The sequence below is a fragment of the Neopelma chrysocephalum genome, unplaced genomic scaffold (assembly GCF_003984885.1).
Source record: "Neopelma chrysocephalum unplaced genomic scaffold, ASM398488v2 Primary Assembly neopelma1_97, whole genome shotgun sequence".
Lineage (NCBI taxonomy): Eukaryota > Metazoa > Chordata > Aves > Passeriformes > Pipridae > Neopelma > Neopelma chrysocephalum.
The window spans coordinates 2227630-2252006 of record NW_020897760.1 but is presented as its reverse complement, the minus strand read 5'-3'; the positions used below and the strand labels follow the sequence as shown (position 1 = coordinate 2252006).

Below are 24377 nucleotides of genomic sequence, written 5' to 3'. Positions count from 1 at the left end.
ACTCCAAGCCCTGTCCAACCTGGCCTTGGACACTTCCAGGGGTGGGGCAGCCACAGCTCCTCTGGGCAACCTGTGCCAGGGCCTCACCACCCTCACTGTAAAAAAATCCCTTATATCTAATCTAAATGGAGCCTTCTTCAGTTTAAAACCATTCTCCCTTTTCCTGTTGCTACCAGGTGATAGCACAGGGTGGTGAGCTTGTTCTGGGTCATGTAGAGGAACACGTGAGTAAACAGAGCTCAGTGCAGGAGACGAGCATTTTCCAGAGGGTGGGATGGGTACACAGCATCCATGTCTGGGAGATGGGGATGAATGGAGGGGAGCAAAACTGAGAAAACTGCTTGGTGTGAACAACTGGGATGAATCCCAGTAATGCTGAAGGATTGATGAAGCATTGCTCAGAGGTACAGGGTGGAAGAAAATTGGAGAAAATGTGGTAGTGTTTTTGGGTTGTTCAGCCTGGAGAAGAGAAGGTTCTGGGGAGACCCTAGAGCCCCTTCCAGTGCTTAAAGGGGCTCCAAGAGAGCTGGAGAGGGACTTTAGACAAGGGCCTGGAGGGACAGAACAAGGGGGAATGGCTTCCCACTGCCAGAGGGCAGGATTAGATGGGATATTGGGAAGGAATTCTTCCCTGAGAGGGTGGTGAGGGGCTGGGATGGAATTTCCAGAGAAGTTGTGGCTGCCCCATCCCTGGAAGCGTCCAAGGCCAGGTTGGACGGGGATAGTGGAAGGTGTCCGTGCCCATGGCAGGGGTGGCACTGTCAGATCTCTGAGCTCCCCCGGCGGGGCCGTTCCCGGCTCTAAGAGCGGCGGTCCCCGCGGTCCCGTTCCCGATCCCAGTCCCGCTCTCTCCCGTTCCCGGTGCCGGTGGCGGTCCCTCTGCCGTCCCCGGTGCTCTCCCGGTGCCGGTCCCTCTCCCGTTCCCGGTGCCGGGCGGGCCGAGGCCGCGGGGAGGGGCGGTGGTGCCACGTGACGCCGCAGCCCCTTTAAAGGGCCACCGGCGGCGGGCGGCGGCACAATCACGGCTGGGGCGGCGGAGCGGGGCCGCTGCCGCTGCCCGCGGCCCGGGCACAGAGCAGCACAGCCCGCCCCGGGCCCCCCGCCCCGCCAGCATGGCCGGGGCCATCATCGAGAACATGAGCACCCGCAAGCTCTGCATCGTCGGGGGCATCCTGCTCGTGTTCCAAGTCATCGCCTTCCTGGTGGGAGGGCTCATCGGTGAGTGCCGGGGGCCACTTTCCTTCCTCCTCCTCCTCGCTCCGCTCTTGTTTAGTGCTTGTTACAGTATCGCTGACTCGCGCCCATGATCTCATTACCCGCTTTTGTAGCGAAGCGATCCCGGCTCGGGGCCCTTTGTGCCCGTCCCGCGGGTGCTGCGGGGGGAGACGGGCAGGGAAAAGTTTTTGTGTTGGTTCCTCTCTTTTTTTTTTTTTTTTTTTGGCTTGGTTTCAGCCCGCACTTAAAGAAAGAGGGAAGGGGGAAAGCTTCAGTATGGCGACGGATCGCGCAGGGAGCCTCGCGTTTCAAAGTTGTCTTCAAAAATAATAATAATAATTTATTTTTTAAAGGGTTTTTCCACCGTTCTTGGCGCTGCCCCTCCCCGTGCCTCGGCCTCCGAACCGGCCGCGGGAGGAAACCTCCCCCTTGCCAGGAGGAGAACAAAAAATAATAATAAAAAATTAGGGGGAGAAAAAGGGGGGAAAAAAAAGGAAAAGAAAAAGAGGAATGACTGTGGGGGTTTTCCCGGCTCTGGGTCCCCTCGCGCCGCCGCTCCACGCGCGCTTTGTCCGGGCTTGTTTCCCCTCTTTGCCCTTCGATCCTCGTCTAGGAGGGACACCCCCCTCACTCTCCGATCCCTTTCCAGGAGGGACCCCCCGGCCACCCCCCGATCCTCTTCCAGGGGGATCCCCCCTTCGATCCCCTTCCCGGAGGAGCTCAAATCCTTGTGAGCTTGGCCTTGGTTTGTTCCTGCTCACGGAAAACCCGCGTGGCTGCTGGGGGAGGGGGTTTATCCCTCCCTTCCACCCGGGACACCCCCGAGCTCCGTCCCCCCCCGGAGCTTCGCTCCCGGCCCCCCCCCCCGGCACCGCACGCGAACCTCCGCGCCGGGAACTTTAAAGCCCAGATTGTGTTTATCCCTGAGCATTCCCGGAGGCAGAGATGTGAATTGGGACACAGCCCTGCGGTGGGGGGCTGCCCCCCGCTGCCTCTGGGCGGGAGCTTTCCCTGAGGGATGGAAGGAGGAAGATGGAGGAGAGCGGGTTTGGGGCAGTCCTGGGGTTTGGGGTTTTTTGCATTTTTTTTTTTTTTACTAGAAAGCAGATGAGTTGTGCGCCAGCTCCTTGTAACGATGGTCGCATGGATCTGGCTGCTTTGGCCATTTCCAGGGTGGGAATGTTGCTCTGCTCTGGCTGGGAAGGACTGTCCTGCCCTGCCGGGAATCCCCCACCCAAACCCCCACTTCCCGGAGCAGGGTCAGTTCCCCGGGATTCATCCCCTTCCCCCCATCTGTTGGGGTCTTAGGGAAGGACCGTGGATAGCCGGGCTCACATCACTCTGAAAATTTTTTGTGCTTCTTTGGGAGAATAAAGGTTGGGCTATTTGAGAAGGATTGAAGGAATTCCTTCAGCCATTCCTCAGGAAGCAGACTCCGTGTTCCTGGTGCCTGTCAGTGCTTTGCCTTTGTGGCCTCTCTAATTATCAGCTTCTAATAACCACAGAAATTCCACTAAACATAATTTTGCAAAACTTCGGTTTCCCTCATTCTCTTTCTTCCTTACCTTTATCACAAAGGAATCTCTGGGACAAACTGAATAAAACCCAGTTTTTCTGGTTTTGCAGGTCTGAACCTACATGAAGTTTATCAGGATTGGCTTTTTTCCTTTCTTTTTCTCTTTAAGAGCTGGTTCAAGAGCAGGTTACTGAACCCACCACTGATTCATGAGATAAAATGCCTTGGCCTGTGCTGTGCAGAGAAGCCAGACTTCATCTTTAAGGGGTTTTTCTAGTAGTTTCTCGCTGCTAAGTTTAAAAAAGCTGCTTGTTCCAAAGGCAAGTGTGGATCAGAAAGCCCTGTTTTTGCTGGCATTCAGGGACAGATGTGATAAACAGATGTTTATAGTTGCCTTTATAAGGCAAAAGACAAATGTTTCTGTTCAGGTGTGGAGAGATTCAAAGACTGAAGAATTTAGATGCTGTTAGTTCAGTTTACCATCTGGTTTATTCCCTGCCTTACTGGCTGCTGCTGCTGGGCATCCACCTTGGGTCCTCCCATCATGGATGGGGGTCCCAGCTCATGCTGGGGCTGGAAAACTGCATGGACAGGTTGGCTGGGCTGGGGCCAAGGAGCTCTTCTGCCATCAGAGACAGTGATTTGGGCTGAGTTCAGTGTCCTGCACAAACTCAGGCATCTCATCCTGTTGGAGTAAGTGCATCTTCTATTTGCTGCCATGTCCTAAGGAGTTACTGCAGGAGAAAGTTCTTTAATTACTAGAAATCCTAACTTCTGATCTTAGATCAAACTGCTCTAATCAATCACCCAAACTGTTTTTTCCTCCACAGTATTTACCACTCCTGATGCATTCAAGGAGTTTAGAGCCTCCTCCCTTTCTTCAGGCTCCAACAGCTCCCAGCCAGCCCTCCTGGGAGCTGGAAGCCCAAGGATATTTGGTGCTTGTGCAACACTAAGTTCTGTGTGTAAATTAGGTGTGGTTCCCAACATCTGGCGGGGTGAGACACAACAGGCATCGAAGCCTGGGGGTCTGCGTGCAGCTCTTCCCGGGAAACCACCTTGGATCACACCTTGTTGGGCTCCCTGTATCCCTGGAAACTGATCCAGTGACTGACCCTGGGCTTGCAGCAGTGGGGTCCTGCCCCTTTAGTTAGTTCTGAGCACAAAATGTTTCCTAAGAGGCACCTGGTGAGGAGGGGCCAGTGGCCGATATCTTGAGGGGAGCGAAGCCGGCTGGGAGAGCCCCAAGTGCCACCAGCTCCAGCAGCAGGGACGTGGCGTGGCCGCTCCAGAGGTGACACAGGGTGGGATGGGAGCAGAGGTGTCGCTGAAATAATGTCCTGGTCTGGTTTGATCCACCGAACAGACACCAAAATCTACTTATTTTAGTTTGTTCAGGTCTAGACAAACCAAAATACGTACACGAGTGGGACAGGGCTGCAAAGCCTTTCCCTTCACAGGCACTTAGGTCATGTTTCAAAACAATGACTAAGTGCTCTATTTTAACAGATTACTCGTGCAAGTCCAAAATACCCAAATGCAGCACGTTGGTACCTGATACAACAACCATGACAAAGCTTTGTTTGCCTGAAATCGGGGGGTTCTGCCACTGGTGGTTCCCCAGCTTGTTTTTGAACAGTGACCTGCAAAATGCCAGTTTTAATACGACTTCCACATTTCCAACAGCTCTTTTATTTAGCAGCAGGAATCTTATCAGCTCTCATGTGGGTTTTGGTTAGAGCTGTCTGTTGGCAAAGCATGAGATGGTCATGTAAAGGACTCATTCCCTTGGTGGAGTGAAGCTCCTCTGGTCTTCTAAGGGAGCTTTGCAAAGCCAGAGAGGGAAAAAAGACCTCAAAAGATCATTTTGTTGATTGTTTCTATATTGTTGTGCTGTGGTAATGAACTGTTGGCTACAGAAAAGTGGGGCTGTCACTGCTTCAAACCCCACAGAATTCCTCGTGTCTGCTCCGTTCGTCGAAAACATCTTGTTTGAAGGTCACGCTTCTGGGCTGCGTGTGATGTGTTCAGTTGGGATGTATCAGTAGGAGATAGAACACGATCCATAAAATTATTATAATGCAGCCTTGTCTTCACTATCCTGCTATGAATGATGGCATGCATAAATTACAGGGGACTGGGATCAACAGGAATGTTTCCTGTTATCGTTTGTGAGAAATGAGGCTGATGCTGATTTACAGTCACAGTGTTCGCAGGAGCCCTCACGTGCTCTGCCTTCTCTGGGTATGGTGTGGCTGTTCCCGGGTGCCACCAGGCCTGGGAGCTGTGACAGCCTTGGACTTGGCACGCAGACAAACCTTGAACCTCAAATCCTGGGGTCAGTTCTGGGCCCCTCACAACAAGAAAGACATTGAGAGGCTGGAGTGAGTCCAGAGAAGAGAATGGAGCTGAGGAAGGGTCTGGAGCACCAGGAGTACCTGAGGGAGCTGGGGAGGCTCAGTCTGGAGAAAAGGAGGCTCAGGGGGGACCTTCTCACTCTCTGCAACTCCCTGACAGGAGGGTGGAGCCAGGTGGGGGTCGGGCTCTACTCCCAGGGAACAAGGGACAGGAGAAGAGAAAACGGCCTCAAGTTGTGGCAGGGGAGGCTTAGATTGGATATTGGAAACATTTTTTCATGGAAAGGTTGTCCAATCCTGGCACAGCTGCCCAGGGCAGGGGTATAGTCCCCATCCCTGGAGGGATTTAAAAGCTGTGTGGATGTGGCACTTGGGGACATGGGTTAGTGGTGGCCTTGGCAATGCTGGAGAATGGTTGGACTCGATGGTCTGAGAGGACTTTTCCAGCCTAAACAATTCCATGATTCCCACAGCTGGACCAGCTGCAGCATCCATCTGGCCGTGCTTGTTACTGGGGATTTTGACCAGTATGTTCCCATGGAGGTCACACCAGAACTGCTCCAGGCCAAAGCTGAGCTGGGACACCTGTGTCCTCTCCTGGCAACTGGTGAGGTGGCGGAAGTTGTGTGTATGAAATCTGACTTGATTTAGTGTGGCTTTAATGCCTCCTGGTTGTTTTGAAAGCAAAGCTTTTGATTACAAATTACCTTCCTCTGTGTATCTTCTGGAAGTTATGGTGTCCCTCTCTCTAATCCCTTTGCATCCTGGAATTCTTTTATATATACAGTATTTTAAAGAGGAAAAAAGCCCAGAGCTCTGTGCAGCAACATCCCTGCTTCAAAAATCTGAGGGTTTTTTTATTGAAAAGGCGATTTTCAGTAATTCATTTTATGTGAGTTATTTTCAAGGTGCTTTCCAACCCAAACTGTTCTGTGATTCCAAAGATGCCTCATCCCAAGTCAGAGATTATCTTGTTTTGGTTCAGACAAGCCCAGGGAGTGGAGAATTCTCTGTGATTAAAAGAGCTGAAAGTCTGGTGCCCAACTGTACACTTTAGAAATTTAACTGATTGGAAAAGTGGAGGTATTTATGTAGCACATGAGTCCTCTGGGCCGAGGGGGATGCGTTTAAAAAAGTGCAGGTTCACTGCTCCCTTCCCTCGGCTTAGGCTTGAAAGACACAATTGTTGTGACTGGAGCAACTCAAACTTCCTTGTGTGTCTCGCCTGGAGAGATAATGAGTCATGTGTGGCCATGGCTGAGCAGCTCTCCACAATCCCAGCTCATTATCTAAATGTCTGATTTGGCTCCTGAGTGCCGAGTTTCCAGGATTTAATTTTCTTTCCTGGGATTTCATTACCTTCTTAGGGCTGAACTGATCTTTTGACAGGGGAGGCGCTCGGATTTCCAAGGTATGTGGTGCAGCCTGCAAGGAAAGAGTGTCTGCAGGCAGGGACAAAGAGCATTTTTGTGTGCCTGACTTCCTTTCACCCGGGCCCCTCCAGGAGATGGTCGGTGCTGCTCCATGGCCATGAATGCCAATAGATCCTCTGTATAGACACATTCCTGCAGTGCTGCAGCCTTGGCAGAAGCACTGGGAGCTGAAGAAAAAGCAGACACGAAAGGTCATGTCTATTTAGTTTAGGTCTGCTCAATTCTTCTTTTTAAGAGCTGTAACTGTAGCTGAATGGGCAGAAGTGGTAGAAATGGAGAGTTCCCAGGCAGGAACCGTGGTGCCAGGGGCCTGAGGAGCTGGGAATCCTCTGAGGTGCTGTTTTTTATCTCTTCTTGCAGCTGCATCACTTCTAAACTAAGTCAACTTGGGAGAGATGCATTAGGGAACTCTGTGCCTTGTAGCTCAGGTGACAAGGACAGTCCTGCTTCTGCTCTTCTGTTGTGTTGTGTTGATATGGGACTTAAACATGACCTGAGCGCTTACCCTGCTGTCTCTCTGCCCTTTGCAAGGGAAAGCCATTAAACAGGAAGTCTTTTCCTTAGTAAATAACATTTATGGCCTTTGAAGTCGGGTTATAACTCTCTGATAGCCTGGGAAAGCCTTTGAAGGACACAAGGTGTCCCTGGGGAAGGGCCAGGACCTGGGCCTCCCTATTCACATGGAGATGGAATTCTTTACATATCTGAGTATTGGCTGTTTCCAAGGTGTCTTATCTGTAAACTTGGGGAGTTTCAGGCTCAGGAGAAAAACTGCTGGATAACAACAGCTCTTCCTGTTCTCCTAGACCTCTGTTTGCAGGGATTTCATACCTTGGCTGGGTGTTGCAGGAAGTGCATTTTATCCCAGTGGAAACCTGACACAGGACAATTTGGAAGAAGATCAGACTGTCTGTGGCAATTAGTAAAACAGTTCTACCTCCCTTTTTTTCTTCTTCTTTTAAATAAAATATTTTTGAATATGTATTTCTGCATTTAAGGAACTCCACTAGTGCTCACCTCATTTGCATTAGTTGCTGCTGCTTCATATGTATGTGAATTATGGAGATCATTCAGTCAGTTCTCCCAGCAAATGTAGTTGTGCCTCCTGGGATTTTCTGGCTTTGTAACTTGCCTGGGGCTGAGGGAATAATCCCTTATCTCCAGGATCAGGGCTGTTCCCCTAGAGCCCTTTGGCTGCTGTTGGGTAGCAGCAGCTTTCCAGGGTGTTGGGGCCCCCCCTGCTCTAAAGGCTCTTGGCATGGCTGTTCCTGTGGCTCCTTGGGAACTGATTTTTGGGGGAAAATCTCCAGTTTGGGCTCCTCTGAAGGGTTTTTTTTTTTTTGATAGCACAGCTCAAAGCTGAAAAAGTAGCTTTGGAGAAGCATTGTCCTTGAGGAAAAACACAACCAGCCACCCCTCTGACCATGATTGTGCATACAAGAATATGTGGTTGTGTGGTTATGGAGTCACAGAATCCTGGGATGGTTTGGGTTGGAAAGGACCTTAAATCCCATCTCATTCCATGCCCTGCCATGGGCAGGGACACCTTCCACCAGGTTGCTCTAAGCCCCATCCAACCTGACCTTGAACACTTCCAGTCATGGGCATCCACAGTGTTTCTGGTCTGATCCAATGGAGTTGAGTTGGGAATCTCCCAAACTCTACTTTGACAGTTTGGACAGGTTCATTTTTATGGCCTGAAATTAACCAAGACAGAGAAACTTGTGTTGGAAAATCTACTGGAGACAACAGGAATGAGGGTGTTCAGCTGCAATAGGATGTCTGGGAACTCTCTCTGTAAATAAGGATGGAATTGGTGCCCTGAGGCTATTAAAGGATTTTGGTCTGGATAAAACTTGAAGCTAAATACTGACAAAGAAATAACATTCCAAAGGGGAGTGGGCCTCTAGTAGGCAGTGGGGTTTTTTTTGTGGTTTATTTTTTTTTAAAGATGAATTATTTAAATATACAGTAGCTCTGCATATAAAAGCTGCTGCAGTGTTCAGAAAAAGGCTTTGTGAAACAGTAACTAGCAGTAAAAAATAGCGATCTGTGTGCCACTCAAATATATTAAACTGGTGGCACTGAGGTCAGGAAAGAGGGAGATGGAAAAGAAAAATTTCATGTTGCAGTAAATATATATATATATATATATATATATATATTTAAAGGGTATATGTGATGCTATTCAGATTGTGGTTGTTTCAGTCGGCAAAGCCAGGTCTGCCCATGATAAATTAGCTTGTTTATTCCTACCCTGCAGTCGTTAGGGTAATGAAGCAGAAGCCCTTTGTGTGTGCTCACTGGGAAGTGCTGGCTAGCGCGGAAGGGGGTAATTGAGTAGAAAAGCAGAATGCTCCCGGGGCCGGGAGAAGTTAAATCCCCCCGAGGTCAGGGGGATTCAGGCTTTAATCAATGTGGACACAATGCAATTGAGAATTTCCAAAGGGCTTGTTTATGGGGCGGGAGCAAGGGTCGGTGGTTAATGGAAGTGCTGGAGGTGCTCGGGATGAGAAGGTGCCAAATGTGGATCACAGAGGTGTGGGCTGGGGAGGGGGGCATATTTGCGTGTAACTTGTGTGCAGGAGGAAGGAATTATTTGAGGCCTCATCACAGGAGCTTTTTGGGGAGCTACTTAATTATTCAAATTAAAATACTGAGTGATGGTGGCTCTTGCCCAATTTTAGGGGTATGTAATACTCTAAAACAAAAAGGCTGAAAAATTGAGCTCATTTATAGACATTTTTTCTCTAAAGATTCCAGTCTAGAACTAGAGAAACAGGGTAATTTTTTTTTTTTTTTTTTGCTCCTGAGTTAAGACCCTTGGGTCTTGTTTTCTGGTGACCTGGTGAGATCAGACCCTGAGTGCCCTGCTCTGACCTCCTGGCTGAATGGAAAATACGAAGTTCTGCGCAGAAGTTGCTTTAGTCTGTGAGACACGGCTCAGGTGCCTCTGCCAGTCCATCAAAGCCCTCCCCTGAGCAGTGGTGGCCACACTGCTGAAAGTGTCTGGCTTTCCAGGTATTCCCTGGCTAAAACCATCACAGGGAGCAGCATGATCAGCTGTGCCTCTGGAATTTGGGATATCCTGGGGCTTCTCCAGTGAGCAGAGCAACTCCACATGCTCTGCTGGAGACGATGCAGAGAGCTGCCCCGTTTCCCAGCAGCACATGCTGGTTGCCTCGTACCTTTAAGACAAATGTGTTTATACCATCCATGATGGAGGGGGAAGCTGGAAAGAGTTTTTTTCTCAGGAACTGTAGTGATAGGGCAAGGAGGGCTCAAAAATAGGGCTCAAAATGAAAGAGGGGAAATTTAAGTCAGATATATGGAAGAAATTTCTCCCTATGAGGGTGGTGAGGCTGTGGCACAGGTTGCCCAGAGAAGCTGTGGCTGCCCTGTCCCTGCAAGTGTCCAAGGCCAGGTTGGACGGGGCTTGGAGCAACCTGGGATAGTGAAAGGTGTCCCTGTCCATGGCAGGGGGTAGAACAAGATGGGATTTAAGATCCCTCCCAACCCAAGCCATTCCAAACCTCTGGCAGTCCTGGCAGGTCCAGCAGCCTCCTGCCTACAGCTTTTGGCATCTGGCACTGCTGGTATTGAACGCCTTGGCATGAGGGGTCTCTGCCCCATGGCTGCTCCTGCCCTCTGGAGCCAGAACTCTTTCCTGGGGTCTCGATGGGCAGCCCCAGCCCTGGCTCGAAGGGCTGGTTCCCGGAGAGCTGCACTCCCGACTGGCATCTCCCAAACCTCCCTGATGGCAGCCCTGCTCCTTGGTTACTCCAAGTGGTACCTGCATTCTCACAGCGAGCAGCTGGAACACGAGCTGAGGCTTCTCCACTGTATTATGCACCAAGAGCTATTTAATTATTTACAGGCTAACATATATCATGGAATACATGGAGCCTCCCCCAGCCAAAGGCAGCAGGGCTGGGAGCAGCCGCCTTGGCACCGCGGCGCAGCCCAAATCCCTCGGTGCGAGCTTTGTTTTGCATAGCACTTTGTAATACTGTTAGTTGACTTGGCTGCAGCTTCACAAAGCATTTTTTTCCACTTGGTCCAACACTCACTCGAATTTAATGGGACAGGAGCCAAATCAGTGATGGAAGCCAAGTGCCGACATTTGTTTGGTGCGCAGTTCCTGATGAGGAATATATATAGTAATTGTCTCTTGCTCCTCAAAGCTGTAACTTTGGCAGAGGGGAGGCTGGAGGGAGCATGCCAAGTGTTTAAAATCATAATCAGGCAGTGATGAAAACATGTATTTATGGCTGTAATGAGTTGCATCAAAGCAAGAAACATTCGGCTTCTCTGTAGAAGGAACGATGTCTCTTAATTCAGAAATACCTACTTCGAAATCACACAGAATCTGTCAGAGCTGAAAAGCTCAGAGCTTGGCTGGAATGTCTGCCTTATTTCACAACAAGATTCCTGATATTCCCTTCCAGCTGCAGTTTTAGCAGTGGTTGCTGTGTTCTGCATCGAGGCACGATGAAGGAATCAACATTTATTGCAGTGTTTTATGCACTATGGGCACGTCACAAAAGTGTTCTGTTACCCTGGACTTCAGCTTGGTTTTTGTTTGTTTGTTGAATGCTTTGTTATATTCTATTTTATTTTATTCTATTTTGCTGTTTTTTTCTGGCATCTCAATAACTTGGCTGAGGGGGCTGTTTTGATGTATGAGCTTTGTGTGGTTCCTGGGGGACCACTGGATGCAGCGAGGGCTTGGAATGCAGCACTGCAATGTATACACTGTGGGTTGAGATCAAGAGCAGGTATGAATGGCATAATTTAGGTTGGATTCCACAAGTATTCATGTAATCCTTTAGGTTGGAAAAGCACTCCAAGGTCATTGAGCTCAACCATTAACCCAGCAATGCAAATCCCCTTGAGCCCACCCTTGTGTGGCATCGCTGTGACTTTGCAGTTGGAACAGACTCAGTGCTGTCAAAAAATGGAAAAAATGCAGTTTATAAACAAGGCTTTTGAATAACTTCCTGCGGCCCTTACTGAGTCACCTCCCTACCGTGGGAAGGAGTGCGGATGTCACCGTGTGACGAGGTGGCACTTGGGGAAGGTGCTCCACAGGGTTCCTGGCTGGGATCCCAACCAGCTCCAGAGCTGCTGGGATGATCTTGCTGTGTCCAAATTACACAGGAGCCAGGGCTGAATCATCTGGGTGTAGCAGCACATGCAGGGCCAGGAACCCAGGGCTGGGGGGTGGGAGGGCGATGCTTAGCTTGGGGGTGTTTCCCTCATTGGAATATTGGAGTTTTTTGGTGGGCTGGGATCTACTTGGGGAGTCGTGGACCATCTGTCAGAACCAGGATGGTGACAACATGAAAATCACCTTCTGCAGGAGCCCCTGGACTGGGCACCTTCTCCCCAGTTTCACATGAGCACCGTGGTGTCCTTACTCTGGGGACTTTGACATCAAGTATCTCTTCTTCTATACATCAGAATGTCCCTTATTCTGTGTGCTGCTTGTCTTTTAATCCATAGTTTAGAGACACTCCAATGCTTATCATCCGCATTACAGCATATTTTACTTTACTAGGTTAAATTTGCACCTAATTTTTGGAATTTCAAGCCTGGCTTTCATTTTAAAAAGAGCTGAATTTTTGGGAGGGAGGGGGGGTTAATAAATTTCACTTCACAACTTTGTATTACATAGGATTAGTTTATCCATCCAGGTTTATCTGGGCACATGCTTTGCCTGTGGATTTGCTTGAGTGAGCACATGGGAAGGGTATTTGCATAGGAAAAGCTTTCAGTAACTCAGGATGATTTTGGGTGATGAGGTATCTGGGACTGAACCGGCAGATACTGGCTCTTCAGCTAATCCTCATCTGATCCCACTACAAAGTCAGTAACGCGTCTGTAGATGTAATAACCTTAATTACTTGACTGTGAGATCAAGGAGCTGTGAAGGAGCCGCATTGGATGCATTTGTTTTAAATTGCCTTCAAAGAGTTGAATGGGGAGCTGTGTATTTTGATGGGGAAACCACTGTCTAAGATACGTGAAGATGCTACAAATGTGGTTCTCTTCCCTTCACAGCTCCCAGCCCCACTACAGCTGTTCCTTACATGTCAGTGAAGTGCATTGACGTAAGGAAGAACCACCACAAAACTAAGTGGCTGATGCCCTGGGGACCCAACCACTGCAAGAAGCTGAAGGACTTTGATGAGGCGGTGAGTCGGCAGATCGAGGCCAACGACATCGTGTTTGCTGTGCATGTCCCGCTGCCCACCAAGGAGATGAGCCCCTGGTTCCAGTTCATGCTCTTCATCATGCAGCTGGACATCGCCTTCAAGATGGACAATGACCTGAGTGAGTGGCTCTGTCCCCTGGGGTCTCATTTCCCACAGTGTTTCCCTTAAAGCTGCTTTTATCTTGGGCCACGTGTTGGCTGCTGGTGTCCTGCACAGTGAGGTAGTGCAGGAATGTTCTGAAGGTGGGAATAATAACCATGGAATGGTTTGGGTTGGGAAGGAACCCTAAAGCTCATCTCATTCCATCCCCCTGCCGTGGGCACGGACACCTTCCGTTATCCCAGGTTGCTCCAAGCCCCGTCCAACCTGGTCTTGGACACTTGTAGGGGTGGGGCAGCCACAGCTGCTCTGGGCAACCTGTGCCAGGGCCTTACCACTTTCACAGGGAACAACTTCTTCCCAATATCCCATCTTAACCTGCTCTCTTTCAGTTAGAAGCTATTGTATATATACAAAACAAATACACACATAAAAATATACAAAATCCCCCAAAACAGAAGAAAAAATACCAAACTCAAAAATAATGCTGCACTAAAATCTGCAAAATGATGTTGGGAGCAGCAAGGGCAGGACTGCTCTGCCCCTTCCTGGCAGAAGTTGTACATGTGTGTGCATGTTTTAGTGTTTGGAGAAAGTCCCTTTCCAACAACCCTAACCTACACTGAATAAACAATTTGCTTTTCAGACTGGTTGAACTGGAGTGTCTGTAGCTCTTGCCCTGGCTGCAGCCTGGTTGAGTTGGATCTGTGTGGTGGATCAGTTCAGGGAGTAAATCTGGTTTAGGAGCTGGGGATGTGGACCAGCAAATAGGAGCAGTGAGGTCACTGCTGATCTGCTGAGTTTCCATGCCAGCTTTGTTTTCTTCACTACTTGCTCCCTCTGCATGGACCTGTTCCTGCCAGCTATTTATCATGGAATCATAGAATCCCAGACTGGTTTGGGTTGGGAAGGACGTTAAAGCCCATCCAGTTCCACCCCTGCCATGGCAGGGACACCTTCCACTAGACTAGGTTGTCCAAGCCCTGTCCAACCTGGCCTTGGACACTTCCAGGTGTGGGGCAGGGATTACATTTAATGCATCATCATTAAGATAAGTTAAAACTGAGACTGTAGAAAGCTGACATGTATTCTTATCCCTGTAATTATCTCTGAAATTCAGAGAGAGCAGCTTTGTGACTGTAAGGCCTCAACTTCTCAGTCTGGAATAGATGGTTGCATTAGGGAAACACCGCTTTGTTCCAAGGCTTTTCAAGTCGAACCACTGAGCTGGAGTCAGGAATGGCTGAGCACCTGGAGCAGGCTGCTGGAATGCTAAACAAGCTTCTGGCAGCATTTTTGCTGGAAGAGCAGAGCCTTTGCTTCAGGTCATTGTCTGTGCCCTTCAGTGACCGAGTCCTGCAAAGGTGGGAAGCTTTTTTGAGATCTAAAAGCAGAAAAGCTCATCTTGGGCCACCTCTTGGGTGGTAGTGAAAGGGAGGTTTGGGGTGAGCTGCGTCACTGCTGTCATTGCTCAGGTCCTGCCATTTGGCATTCAGGAGCTGCTGGTTTTCTTCATAAGAAGCATTTCAAGATGAGGGACATTAATACTTCTTATGGTGTGAGCTTGTTTGGCACATCCTGAAGGTTTTGTTTCATTGAAGAAATATTTTAAAAGCTATTTTCCAATACTTTGTGCCAAGCTGAAGGCAGACATAAATTTAAGATCTAAGAAACTAGTGAGTAACACATTTCTTGCTTGCTAGACTGTGTTGTAACAGATCTTAAAGAAATAAGAACAAATCTCACTAAGGTGAAATAATTGCATAATGTGTCTGTATCCCACTGTTAACCTGGAACTAGTGTAAGAGCCCCATTTCATCAGGTGGCTGGGATCAGCTCCTGTAAAGGGGATGGTGAGGATGTGAAATAACCTCATTTCTTTTAAAGCAACAATTCAAGTTTTTTCTCTCTCAAGCTCTGAGCCCTCAAGGCCAGCACTGTTGTGCTGTGGGTGATGCTAGCAGAGGCTGGTGCCAAACCAGGGACACTCCTGGAAGGCACCGTGGCTGGTGAAGCCTCTGCTGGGCACTGTTGTAAGGACTGTCTTGGAGCTGCCTCAGATCATCCAGGAAAGCAGCACTGCCTGGGAACTGCACAGATGTTATCCTTCTGGAAAGCTGATGCCTGAGGAAACATCCTGCTCTCCCTATTCCTGAAGCCCCACAGCATGGTCTGAAGGTGCTGTGCAGGGTCCTGGGCTCTGCTGAGTTCCCCTTCATCTTCAAGGGATGTTGCTGAGCCACATCAAACTGTCACCCTCTTTTGTCCCCAAGGGCACTTGGTCATTCTCTTCCTCTGCAATCCATAAGCAAGGCCAGCACACAGACTAAACTGGCATTTGGCTTTTCCAGGAATGCTGAGTGCTGCAGCCCTGCTGGGAAAGGGATGCTCCAGGACAAGGGCAGTCAGGCTGTGCCTGTAGGAGACATTGGTGACTCATGGCTGACTCCTCATCTCTGCAGAGCAGGAGTCATGCCTGTGTCAGCCCTGCTCAGCCAGCCAGCAAGGATTGTCCCAGGACAGAGGGGAGGGAGTCCCTGGTAAGGTGCCCCGGGAGAGCCTGGCAGGGGCTGAGCATCCTGGAATGCCCCTGGGATCTGCACCAGCAACCAGCTCTAATCACTTTCACCTTGGGAACTTGCTCTGGACTTTCACTGTTTTTGAAATACAGATGTTTTTGGAATGTAGATGTTTAAAAGCTGAGATACTTCCCTGTGTTTATCCTTCATAGAAAGCTGGAAGAGAATCAGACTGTTCCTCCAAGGAAGAGGCTATTTCTGTGCCCAAGCTGTCCTGTCTTTTTTTGATGCATTGTGCACTCAATTATTAAAACCTCTTCCCAGAACTGGGAAAGGGAAAGGCCGGAATGAGATGGAGTTTCTTTGCAGTTGGAATGCAATTGTGTACAGTCAGAGGGCCAAGTGCTGCAGCCTCCTGCTCTAATTCATCCAGTTCCGGGCTCCTTGGTAGGATTTGTAATTTCAGGGAGCTGGTGAAGCATGGAAGTGTAATGCAAATCATTCCAGCATTTCTGTGTGCCTGCCCTAGGCTTCTCTCCAGCCAGCTGTGTCAGTGTGCATCTGGCCCAGAGCTGCCTCCTGAAACAACTCTGTTATTTTTAGGCTATTGTAATGTGAGTGAAGATATCCTGGGCAAGGATCACACTAAAGTGAATCATGGAAAAGATCCCAGGCAAGAAAATGCCAATGGGAAGAATTAGCGGGAGTCCCTCGCTGTGGGGGAGTCACAGCTCTGACTGGCTTTGGAGCATCCCATAATCCTGGGAGGGGAGAGTCAGGGAGAGGGCTCAAAGCTGGGACGTCCACAGGAGCATGTCTTTTCCTTGTTGGGCAGCCCTGGAATGAGTGATCCTCTAAATGACTGTGTGTTAGTCCAAAGCTGTAGGGTTGTTAATACAGTCCTGTGGCAGAGTGAGGTTGGCACACAGTGGCTGAGCTGCTCCTCCCAAATGGATTTACCAGGATCCAGATTAACCACACATCACCTACAAGACCTGTGTAGACAGGCCAAGCTGGAGATGCCGTGGGAAGGTGTCTGGTGTGGTCCTTGTGAGATAAGGGTCCCTGGCAGGGGTAACTTCATCTCTTGGTGCTGAATAAGACAAATTTCTACCTTTTATTGTTGGGAAATTCTGGAGAGCCTTTATTAACATGAGTGGAAGAACTGAATAACTGGAAGGGACTGGGCTGGGAGGGACCTTAAAGCTCATCTCATTTCCACCCCCTGCCATGGACAGGGACACCTTCCACTATCCCAGGTTACTCCAAGCCCTGTCCAACCTGGCCTTGGACACTTCCAGGGATGGGGCAGCCACAGCTTCTCTGGGCAACCTGTGCCAGGGCCTCACCACCCTTACAAGAAAGAATTTCTTCCCAATATCCCATCTAATCCTACCCTCTGGCAGTGGGAAGCTGTTTAATGCTGTGCAGGAAAAGGACAACCCCCCTCCCCAAAATTGTCTCTTCACCATCTGACATTTTGATATTAATGTGACTAAGGCACCAATCTTAAAATTCACTTTTCTGCCAGACAGTGTCAATGTCCTTACTTGTTCCTCAGGGACGATGGGAGTTGCTGGTGGAAAGCTGAGAGTGAGCTGGCATAGGACTATCAGGGAATCATGGAATCATTTAGGTTGGAAAAGACCTTTAAGATTGAATCCAACCACTAACCCAGCCCTGCCATCAGTCTGGTGTCTGAATATATGTGTATGTCTGTATGTATTCGTATATATCTATATTTTATGTTGACAGCCTTGAAGGGTCTTTGCACAAAACTCTTTTCCAATGGGAGGTGTCACCCCAATGCAGAGACTGATGGAAATCCAGAGGGAGCCTCTAATCCATTGGCCTGGGAAAGCACAAAGCAGTCCATCTTCTGCCTTCTGGTTTTCATATGCGATGGCAGCAGCAACATTTTTGGACTGCAAAGATGAAATACTGAAAGCTGTTTTTGTTGGATTTAATCCCAAGCATTCCAGTTGGTTTTATGGCTTCTGAAATGGAGTTCGTAGTTCTTTTTAGCTGGGCCAAGTTCAACCTTATGTTCCCATTTATCTGTTTTGCTGGTCTCCTAAACAGCGGATCTGAGATGGCAAATTCATGTTTCATGGAAACCCAACTTGTGGCAGCTCTGGAAAGGAACTGGATATGGATCAGGATGGTGTAGATCACGTGTGCCAAAAAATGCTCAGAAAAATCTTGATGCCCCCACATCAGATGCACAACCCATCCACCTCCAAACGACATATAAATAGCAGCTCCCAACCACAGATCCCATCCACGCCCCTTCCCATCAGTTTGGATGAGTGTGCCACCACATATTCCCAAGAAAAATATAATCGATGGGTTGTGTAGCCATCTCCTACTTCTCCGTGGCAGATGGTTCCATAGCCATCTCCCAGCCCTTCTCCATGGTGGATGGTACCGTAGCCATCTCCCAACACTTCATAGAATCAACTGGGCTGGAAAAGACCTGCCAGATCATCAAGTCCAACCCTTGATCCAACACTGCCACAATTACTAGACCATGGCACTAAGTGCCACATCCAGTCTCATCTTAAAAACCTCCAGGGACGGTGAATCCACCACCTCCTTGGGCAGCCCATTCCATTGTCTGATTACTCCCTCTGTAAAAAATTTCTTCCTAATATCCAACCTAAACTTCCTCTGGCAAAGCTTAAGATCATGTGCTCTTGTCCTGCTACTGGTTGCCCGGGAGAAGAGACCAACCCCCACCTGGCTACAACCTCCTTTCAGGTAGTTGGAGAGAGTGATGAGGTCTCCCCTGAGCCTCCTCTTCTTCAGGCTAAACAACCCCAGCTCCCTCAGCCTCTCCTCATGGGATTTGTGCTCCAGTTCCTTCACCAGCCTCATTGCTCTTCTCTGGACCTGCTCCAACACCTCAATATCCTTCCTGAACTGAGGGGCCCGGAACTGGACACAGCACTCAAGGTGTGGCCTCACCAGTGCTGAGTACAGGGGAAGAATCGCTTCCCTGGTCCTGCTGGCCACACTGTTCCTGATCCAGGCCAGGATGCCATTGGCCTTCTTGGCCACCTGGGCACACTGCTGGCTCATGTTCAGTTTCCTGTCAATCCAGACTCCCAGGTCCCTCTCTGCCTGGCTGCTCTCCAGCCACTCTGTCCCCAGCCTGTAGCACTGCATGGGGTTGTTGTGGCCAAAGTGCAGGACCTGGCACTTGGCCTCATCCTATTGGAATCAGACTATCTCTCCAGCTTGTCCAGATCCCTCTGAAGAGCCCTCCTGCCTTCCAGCAGATCAACACTCCCCCCCAACTTCTCCATGGCAGATAGTTCCGTAGCCATCCTCTGTAGCTTTTCCAACAGCTGTGGCTCTGGGAATTTGGTGCTCTACAAAAAGAGGCTGGGCTGTAACATGAACATGCTCATTTTGGAGTGTGTTTCTCATTCAGAGCCTTCCCTGGGATCTGTTCCTGGTAAACAGGAGGATTTTACATCTGGTGGAGCTGGTACAGACTTGCTTCAGGTTTTTAAACATGTTGATGTGTTGCTCCTTGGCAGCTTCAGCTGCAACTCTTCATTTCATGAACATGCTCAGTTACAGCACCTAAATAAGCCTGTTCCAGCCTCATTTCCTCCTTGCAGCAACGACCTCCTTGCAGTGTCCTGGCAAGAGCACATTTACAAGCAGCTGTAGCCCATCCTCTCCCTATGAACACGTCTGGGGGGGCCGATGCCCATCCTGAGGTGTGACCTTGCTGGGGCACAAGCTCCACGTGTGTGACTGACGGGCGAGCTGGGACATCTGCAAAGGCACAGACAAGTCAATGCAGGTGTGAGCGAGGAGGGGAGGGCTCCAAGAGTCTTCTGGAGAACAACTTAAGCCAAATAAGATGTATAAAAAACATCAATGCCATCATGTGTGTGGTTGTTTCTGAGTTTTTTTTCAGCAAGGCCAGGATAGTTCAACTTCACCACCTTAATTTTCTTTATAAAGGAACATGGTGCTTTCTGGTTACTCTGGGAACATAACAAGCCTCATGTTTCCTCCCTCTTACAGAGGAGAATGCAGAGATCACACTGGATGTGTCGCTGGCCTATCGCGATGACACGTTCAGTGACTGGGAAGAAATAGCTCATGCCATAGAGAACAGGAAGCTGAAGTGCACCTTTGGCTCACCAAAAGTAAGGAGCTTGGACGATGCTGGCGGTAGGGATGGGTGGGAGTTGTCCTCTTCCTGTCATAGAATCACAGAATCATAGAATCACTTTTTCTGTGAAGAAATTTTCCCCAATATCCAACCTAAACCTCCCCTGGCACAACCTGAGGCTGTTTCCTCTTGTCACTTGCTCTCTGGGAGAAGAGGCTGAATCCCATCTGGCTGCACCTTCCTGTCAGGGAGTTGTAAAAGGTTCATCTTGGAAGGCTCCCTTGACTTTAAGACTGTTAAAAAGCCTGAAATGTGAACCTCCTTGAGGTCAAACTTATTGATTCAATGACCCAAACCAATCAAAAACATGAGGATAAATGTCCCCAAGCCACTGTCTCGCACAGGCTCTCCCCAGGAGCTGGCAAACAGGCTTTTGGTGCTCCCAGTTTGAGGGCTCTTGCAGACCCTCCCTGGGGGGAAGGTGTGGTGGTCCCTGGGGACTGACAGCCATGGTTTTGCTCCCTGCCCTTTCCCCAGACTCTGGAGTCCGAGGGCCGGCACTACGACTGCGACTTCCTGCCCTTCATGGAGATCGGCAGCGTGGCACACAAGTACTACCTCATCAACATCCGCCTGCCTGTCAACGAGAGGAAGGGCATCAACGTGGGCATTGGCGAGATCAAGGACATCCGCCTCGTGGTGAGTGTCTGTCCCACTTCCAACCAGGATGGCTGCCCATCCTACTCCCTGTCCTGAGCCCCTTTGGTCTCGCTCCAGCCTCACACGGGACTGTCCTTCCCGAGGGATGCCTTCTTTGCTCTTCTGAGGAGCCCTCCCCAAGCCTCAAGCCCTGTGACCACCTCCAATGCTGGGCTCTTTCCATGGCTCCAAGAATTCCCCTGTGCTCTCCCCTCCCCACCACAGTCTGGCTGGGATGCAGACTCCTCCCTCTCATGGGTACGAGTTAAGGAGGAACAGAACAGCAGGGTTTGGAGGGGATTTGGATCTTAGAGTTGATTTTGGCCATGCAGATGTCTGGGATGGCTGTCAGCAATCCTTGCTCCTGCCCTCCCTTGAGGCTTGGTGCACATGGATGCTTCTCCCACCTGGAAGCCCTCCCCACACCGTCCCTGTCAGCGGAGCAGGGAGCCAGGGCTGTGGTGGCTGCAGACAGTGGTGGGAGGGCGCATGACTGGAGAAACACGTTCATTTGGCCAATGCTCTTCCCACCACCAATGACTGGGCTCCATGAGTGTCCCGTTACTTGTCTGGGAGTAATTCTGCCAGCTCTTTCCATGCTGTGTCAGAATCCCCTCTCCTGCCTTGTGTCTGCTGGTATTTGTTTTCAGACCTTCTGGAACCTGCCTAGGTGGCCTGGGGGCTTAGTGGGCACCTGCTCCCTTTCTGGTGTTGGCCAGCCCATGTCTTTGGGATGCACTGCCACGTCTGTGCCTCTCCTGCCACTCCTGTAAGGAGAAGCACAGAATGATGACATTAAACCCTGTATAGCAGTCATCTTCCGCCTTGGTTTTCCTTAGGGCATCCATCAAAACGGAGGCTTCACCAAGGTGTGGTTTGCCATGAAGACCTTCCTGACCCCCAGCATTCTGATTATCATGGTGTGGTACTGGAGGCGGATCACGCTGATGACACGTGCTCCCGTCCTGCTGGAGAAGTGAGTCGGGGCCCAGGTGACCCTCAAGCAAGGGGACTCCCTGAGGTGGTTGTTGCTCCCAGGCAGAACCCATGCTTGGGGAGACAGGAATTGTCTCTTCTCCATCCCCTCCCTCCACCCAGGCACACTGGGAGCAGGAGAGCTCCATAGCTTCTCTTTTCTTTCCTGTTTAACCCACGGAGAATGAGGAACTACTTGGAGTGAATCAGTCCTAGAGGGTTTGGTGGCAGGAGGTGACACTTCACAAAGAGCTGGATTTCCTTCTGTTGCATTCTGTGCACAGCTTTGGATTTTGGGGCTCTGTTCTTCCCTTGAACACTGGAAAGAGATGGTGTATCTTCTTCTCCAGGGTCATCTTTGCTCTGGGAATTTCCATGACGTTCATTAACATCCCTGTGGAGTGGTTTTCCATCGGTTTTGACTGGACTTGGATGCTGCTCTTCGGAGACATTCGGCAAGGAATTTTCTATGCCATGCTGCTCTCGTTTTGGATCATCTTCTGTGGGGAGCACATGATGGTGGGTATCACACCGATGGGAAGGGGGTTTCCAGCTGTGACCCCAGCAATACCTGGCAGCTCCCTTGTACTTGTTGAGAGTTGGAAGTGATGCTGTGGGGGCTTGCACCAGGTGAGGGCACTTCAGGCTAAATTGCTTTCCCTTTTTCTCCTCCTCCAAACCTCTTGACCTGATTAGGACCAGAGCGAACGGAATCGGCTCTCAGGATACTGGAAGCAGGTTGGCCCCATAGCTGTGGGCTCCTTCTGCCTCTTCATCTTTGACATGTGCGAGAGGTGGGTGCAGCAATCCCAGGCTCCTGGTCACCTCCCTCAGCAGGGACCAGCAGTTTCACCCCATGGCTGGATGCACAGCCCCATCTCCTGGAGCCTGGAGAGGCTCCTGTGGGTGCTCTGAAGTGTGCTGGAATGTCACAGCAGGGAAACATCTCCCACCTCACCTCTGCCTCACACACAGGGCAAAGCAGCGCAGCTGGCCATTCCCATATGGAACCTTGGGGAAAGGTTCTACCCCAGAGGGTGGTCAGGCACTGAACAGACTCCCCGGGGCAGTGGTCACGGCCCCAAGGCCGCGAGAGCTGCAGGAACGTTTGAACAATGCACAGGGTGGGACTGTTGGGGTGTCTGTGCAGTGCCATGAGTTGGACTCGTGATCCTTGTGGGTCCCTTCCAGCTCAGGATATTCTATGATTCTGTGATTCCCAGGCTGCAGAGTGGGTATGGGGCCCTCTGAGCTTGTTGGCTTCTGACAGTTGGTGTTTTCTGTCCTCTGCAGGGGGGTGCAGCTCAAGAATCCCTTCTACAGCATCTGGACCACCGAGGTGGGCACGGAGCTGGCTGTATCCTTCCCCCAGCTCGGACTGTGTCAGTAGGAGAGGGAGATGTTCCCCTCCTAGTGTGAGGAAACTTCCCTCCTGATTTTGGAAGGCCAGGGGTGGCTCAGGCTTTGCAGATGCCAGTGTCCTTAGGAAGGAGCAGTCCTGGCAGGTTTGGAGCTGGACACCTCAGGGGGCTGGTGCTGTGTGAGGGGAAGTCACTGGGGAACAGAATATGTGAATCACCTGAATAATGTTTTCTAGTATTTCTTTTTAGTTTGTGCCATTTTCCCTTAACTCTCTCTGCCCAGATGGCCTTTATTATAGTTGCAGGGATCTGCCTGTGCCTCTATTTTCTCTTCCTGTGTTTCATGGTCTTCCAAGTGTTCAGAAACATCAGTGGGAAGCAGTCAAGCCTCCCTGCCATGAGCAAGGCTCGTCGCCTTCACTATGAGGTAACTGCCCTCCTTGGAGCATGGATTCTTTATTTTTGGACCTTAGAGTCTGTGCTGAGACTCTCCATTTTCCCACCTTTAAGATTAATTTTTGTGTTTAGTGGGAAGTGTTGCCAAGACCACCTGGTTTTCCATGGTATAAATTCAGAATTTTGGTGTTGTCATTTCCTAAACAAATTGCTGGAGGGAAACAAGGATCAAAACACAACACATTCAGCTCATTATCCCTGTTTTTAGCCCATGATTTTTTATGTGTTCCTGTCCTACCTGCCTCTACCAGCTGTCAAATCTGAGGAACTCACTCTCAGTGCTTAAGCTGTTTCCACAGGGGTGTAAATATTTATCCTCAAAGTTGTTCTGTTAAACCATGGTCACTTCTGATTTACATAAGTCATGATCATGCACTGGGAATGCACAGAAAAAATTAGAAAATCATACTTGAGAGAATTTGAAGCAGATATTGAGTGTTTTTCCCTCTAGCAGGAGGCACAGGCCTTCAGCTCGTGGTGCAGAGCTGCTGCTGCCACGCTTGACATCCAAACATCTGGTGAGCATGGATCTAGTGTGGAAGAGTTAAATTAATAGTCATCTGTTGTTGTGGTGTGGCACAGTCATTACACAGACACTGACATTTCCACCTAATTTCCAAAAACAGGTTAAAAACCCCAACACACTCACATAAAACCAAAAGCATTTGTAAATAAAAATGTAAAACTAGTGAAAGCGGGGACGGTGAGGAGTGGGATAGATCCTGAGCCTGAGGTTGTCTCAGGATCTCTACTCTGTGGAGCCAGCCTGGGTTTGCCAGGCATTGGAATCGCTGCAGCTTCCTCCCAGCCCGGCTGAGGGTGAGGATGAGTGTGGTGGGACCAGAGCCCGTGCTGAGACACCGACTCCCCCCATGTTTGTTTTACAAGAGCCATGAGCTGTCAGGCTGGGACCCAGCTCACACCGACCTGCCGCCTCTCCCACGTCAATTAACTCCTGGTCAATCAGTCACCAGAGCAAATGTCATGGAAAGGCAGCGCTGTCCAGACATCCCAGCCCGCACGGAGCATCCGGAGCAGCGCAGACGTGTGGGGAGCGGAGGATATGGGCCGTGCTGAGCACAGCACAGGAGTGGGTGGAGGTTGTTTTGCTTTGGGGTTTCGTGGGTTGGACCCTTTTTTTCTTTTTCATTTTTTATACTCATGTCTTGTCTATCCTAAAACCAAAAACGGGTTTTGTGGATTCTGTTAATGTGACCAGTGACATTTCTCTCTAAACAGGGGCTGATTTTTAGGTTCAAGTTCCTGATGCTCATCACCCTGGCCTGTGCAGCCATGACTGTCATCTTCTTCATCGTGAGCCAGGTGAGCCATAGGACTGGGCTTCCTGGGAAGCCACTTCCTGAGCCACTCCCAACGCCAGCTCTGGTCAGACA

The 24377-nt window shown here is 49.9% G+C and overlaps 1 protein-coding gene across 1 annotated transcript in view; it reads left to right on the top strand.

The window, feature by feature from the left end:
- The first annotated feature begins 1112 nt into the window (after positions 1 to 1112).
- WLS (Wnt ligand secretion mediator) overlaps positions 1113 to 24377 on the top strand; it is a 28034-nt gene continuing 4769 nt past the window's right edge. The window contains exons 1-10 of the mRNA XM_027694361.1: positions 1113 to 1218; positions 12585 to 12857; positions 19402 to 19526; positions 20030 to 20191; positions 21031 to 21167; positions 21517 to 21685; positions 21863 to 21960; positions 22460 to 22523; positions 22811 to 22954; positions 24223 to 24306. Of these exons, the coding sequence (XP_027550162.1) occupies positions 1113 to 1218; positions 12585 to 12857; positions 19402 to 19526; positions 20030 to 20191; positions 21031 to 21167; positions 21517 to 21685; positions 21863 to 21960; positions 22460 to 22523; positions 22811 to 22954; positions 24223 to 24306 (1362 nt within the window). The remainder of the gene's footprint in view (positions 1219 to 12584; positions 12858 to 19401; positions 19527 to 20029; positions 20192 to 21030; positions 21168 to 21516; positions 21686 to 21862; positions 21961 to 22459; positions 22524 to 22810; positions 22955 to 24222; positions 24307 to 24377) is intronic.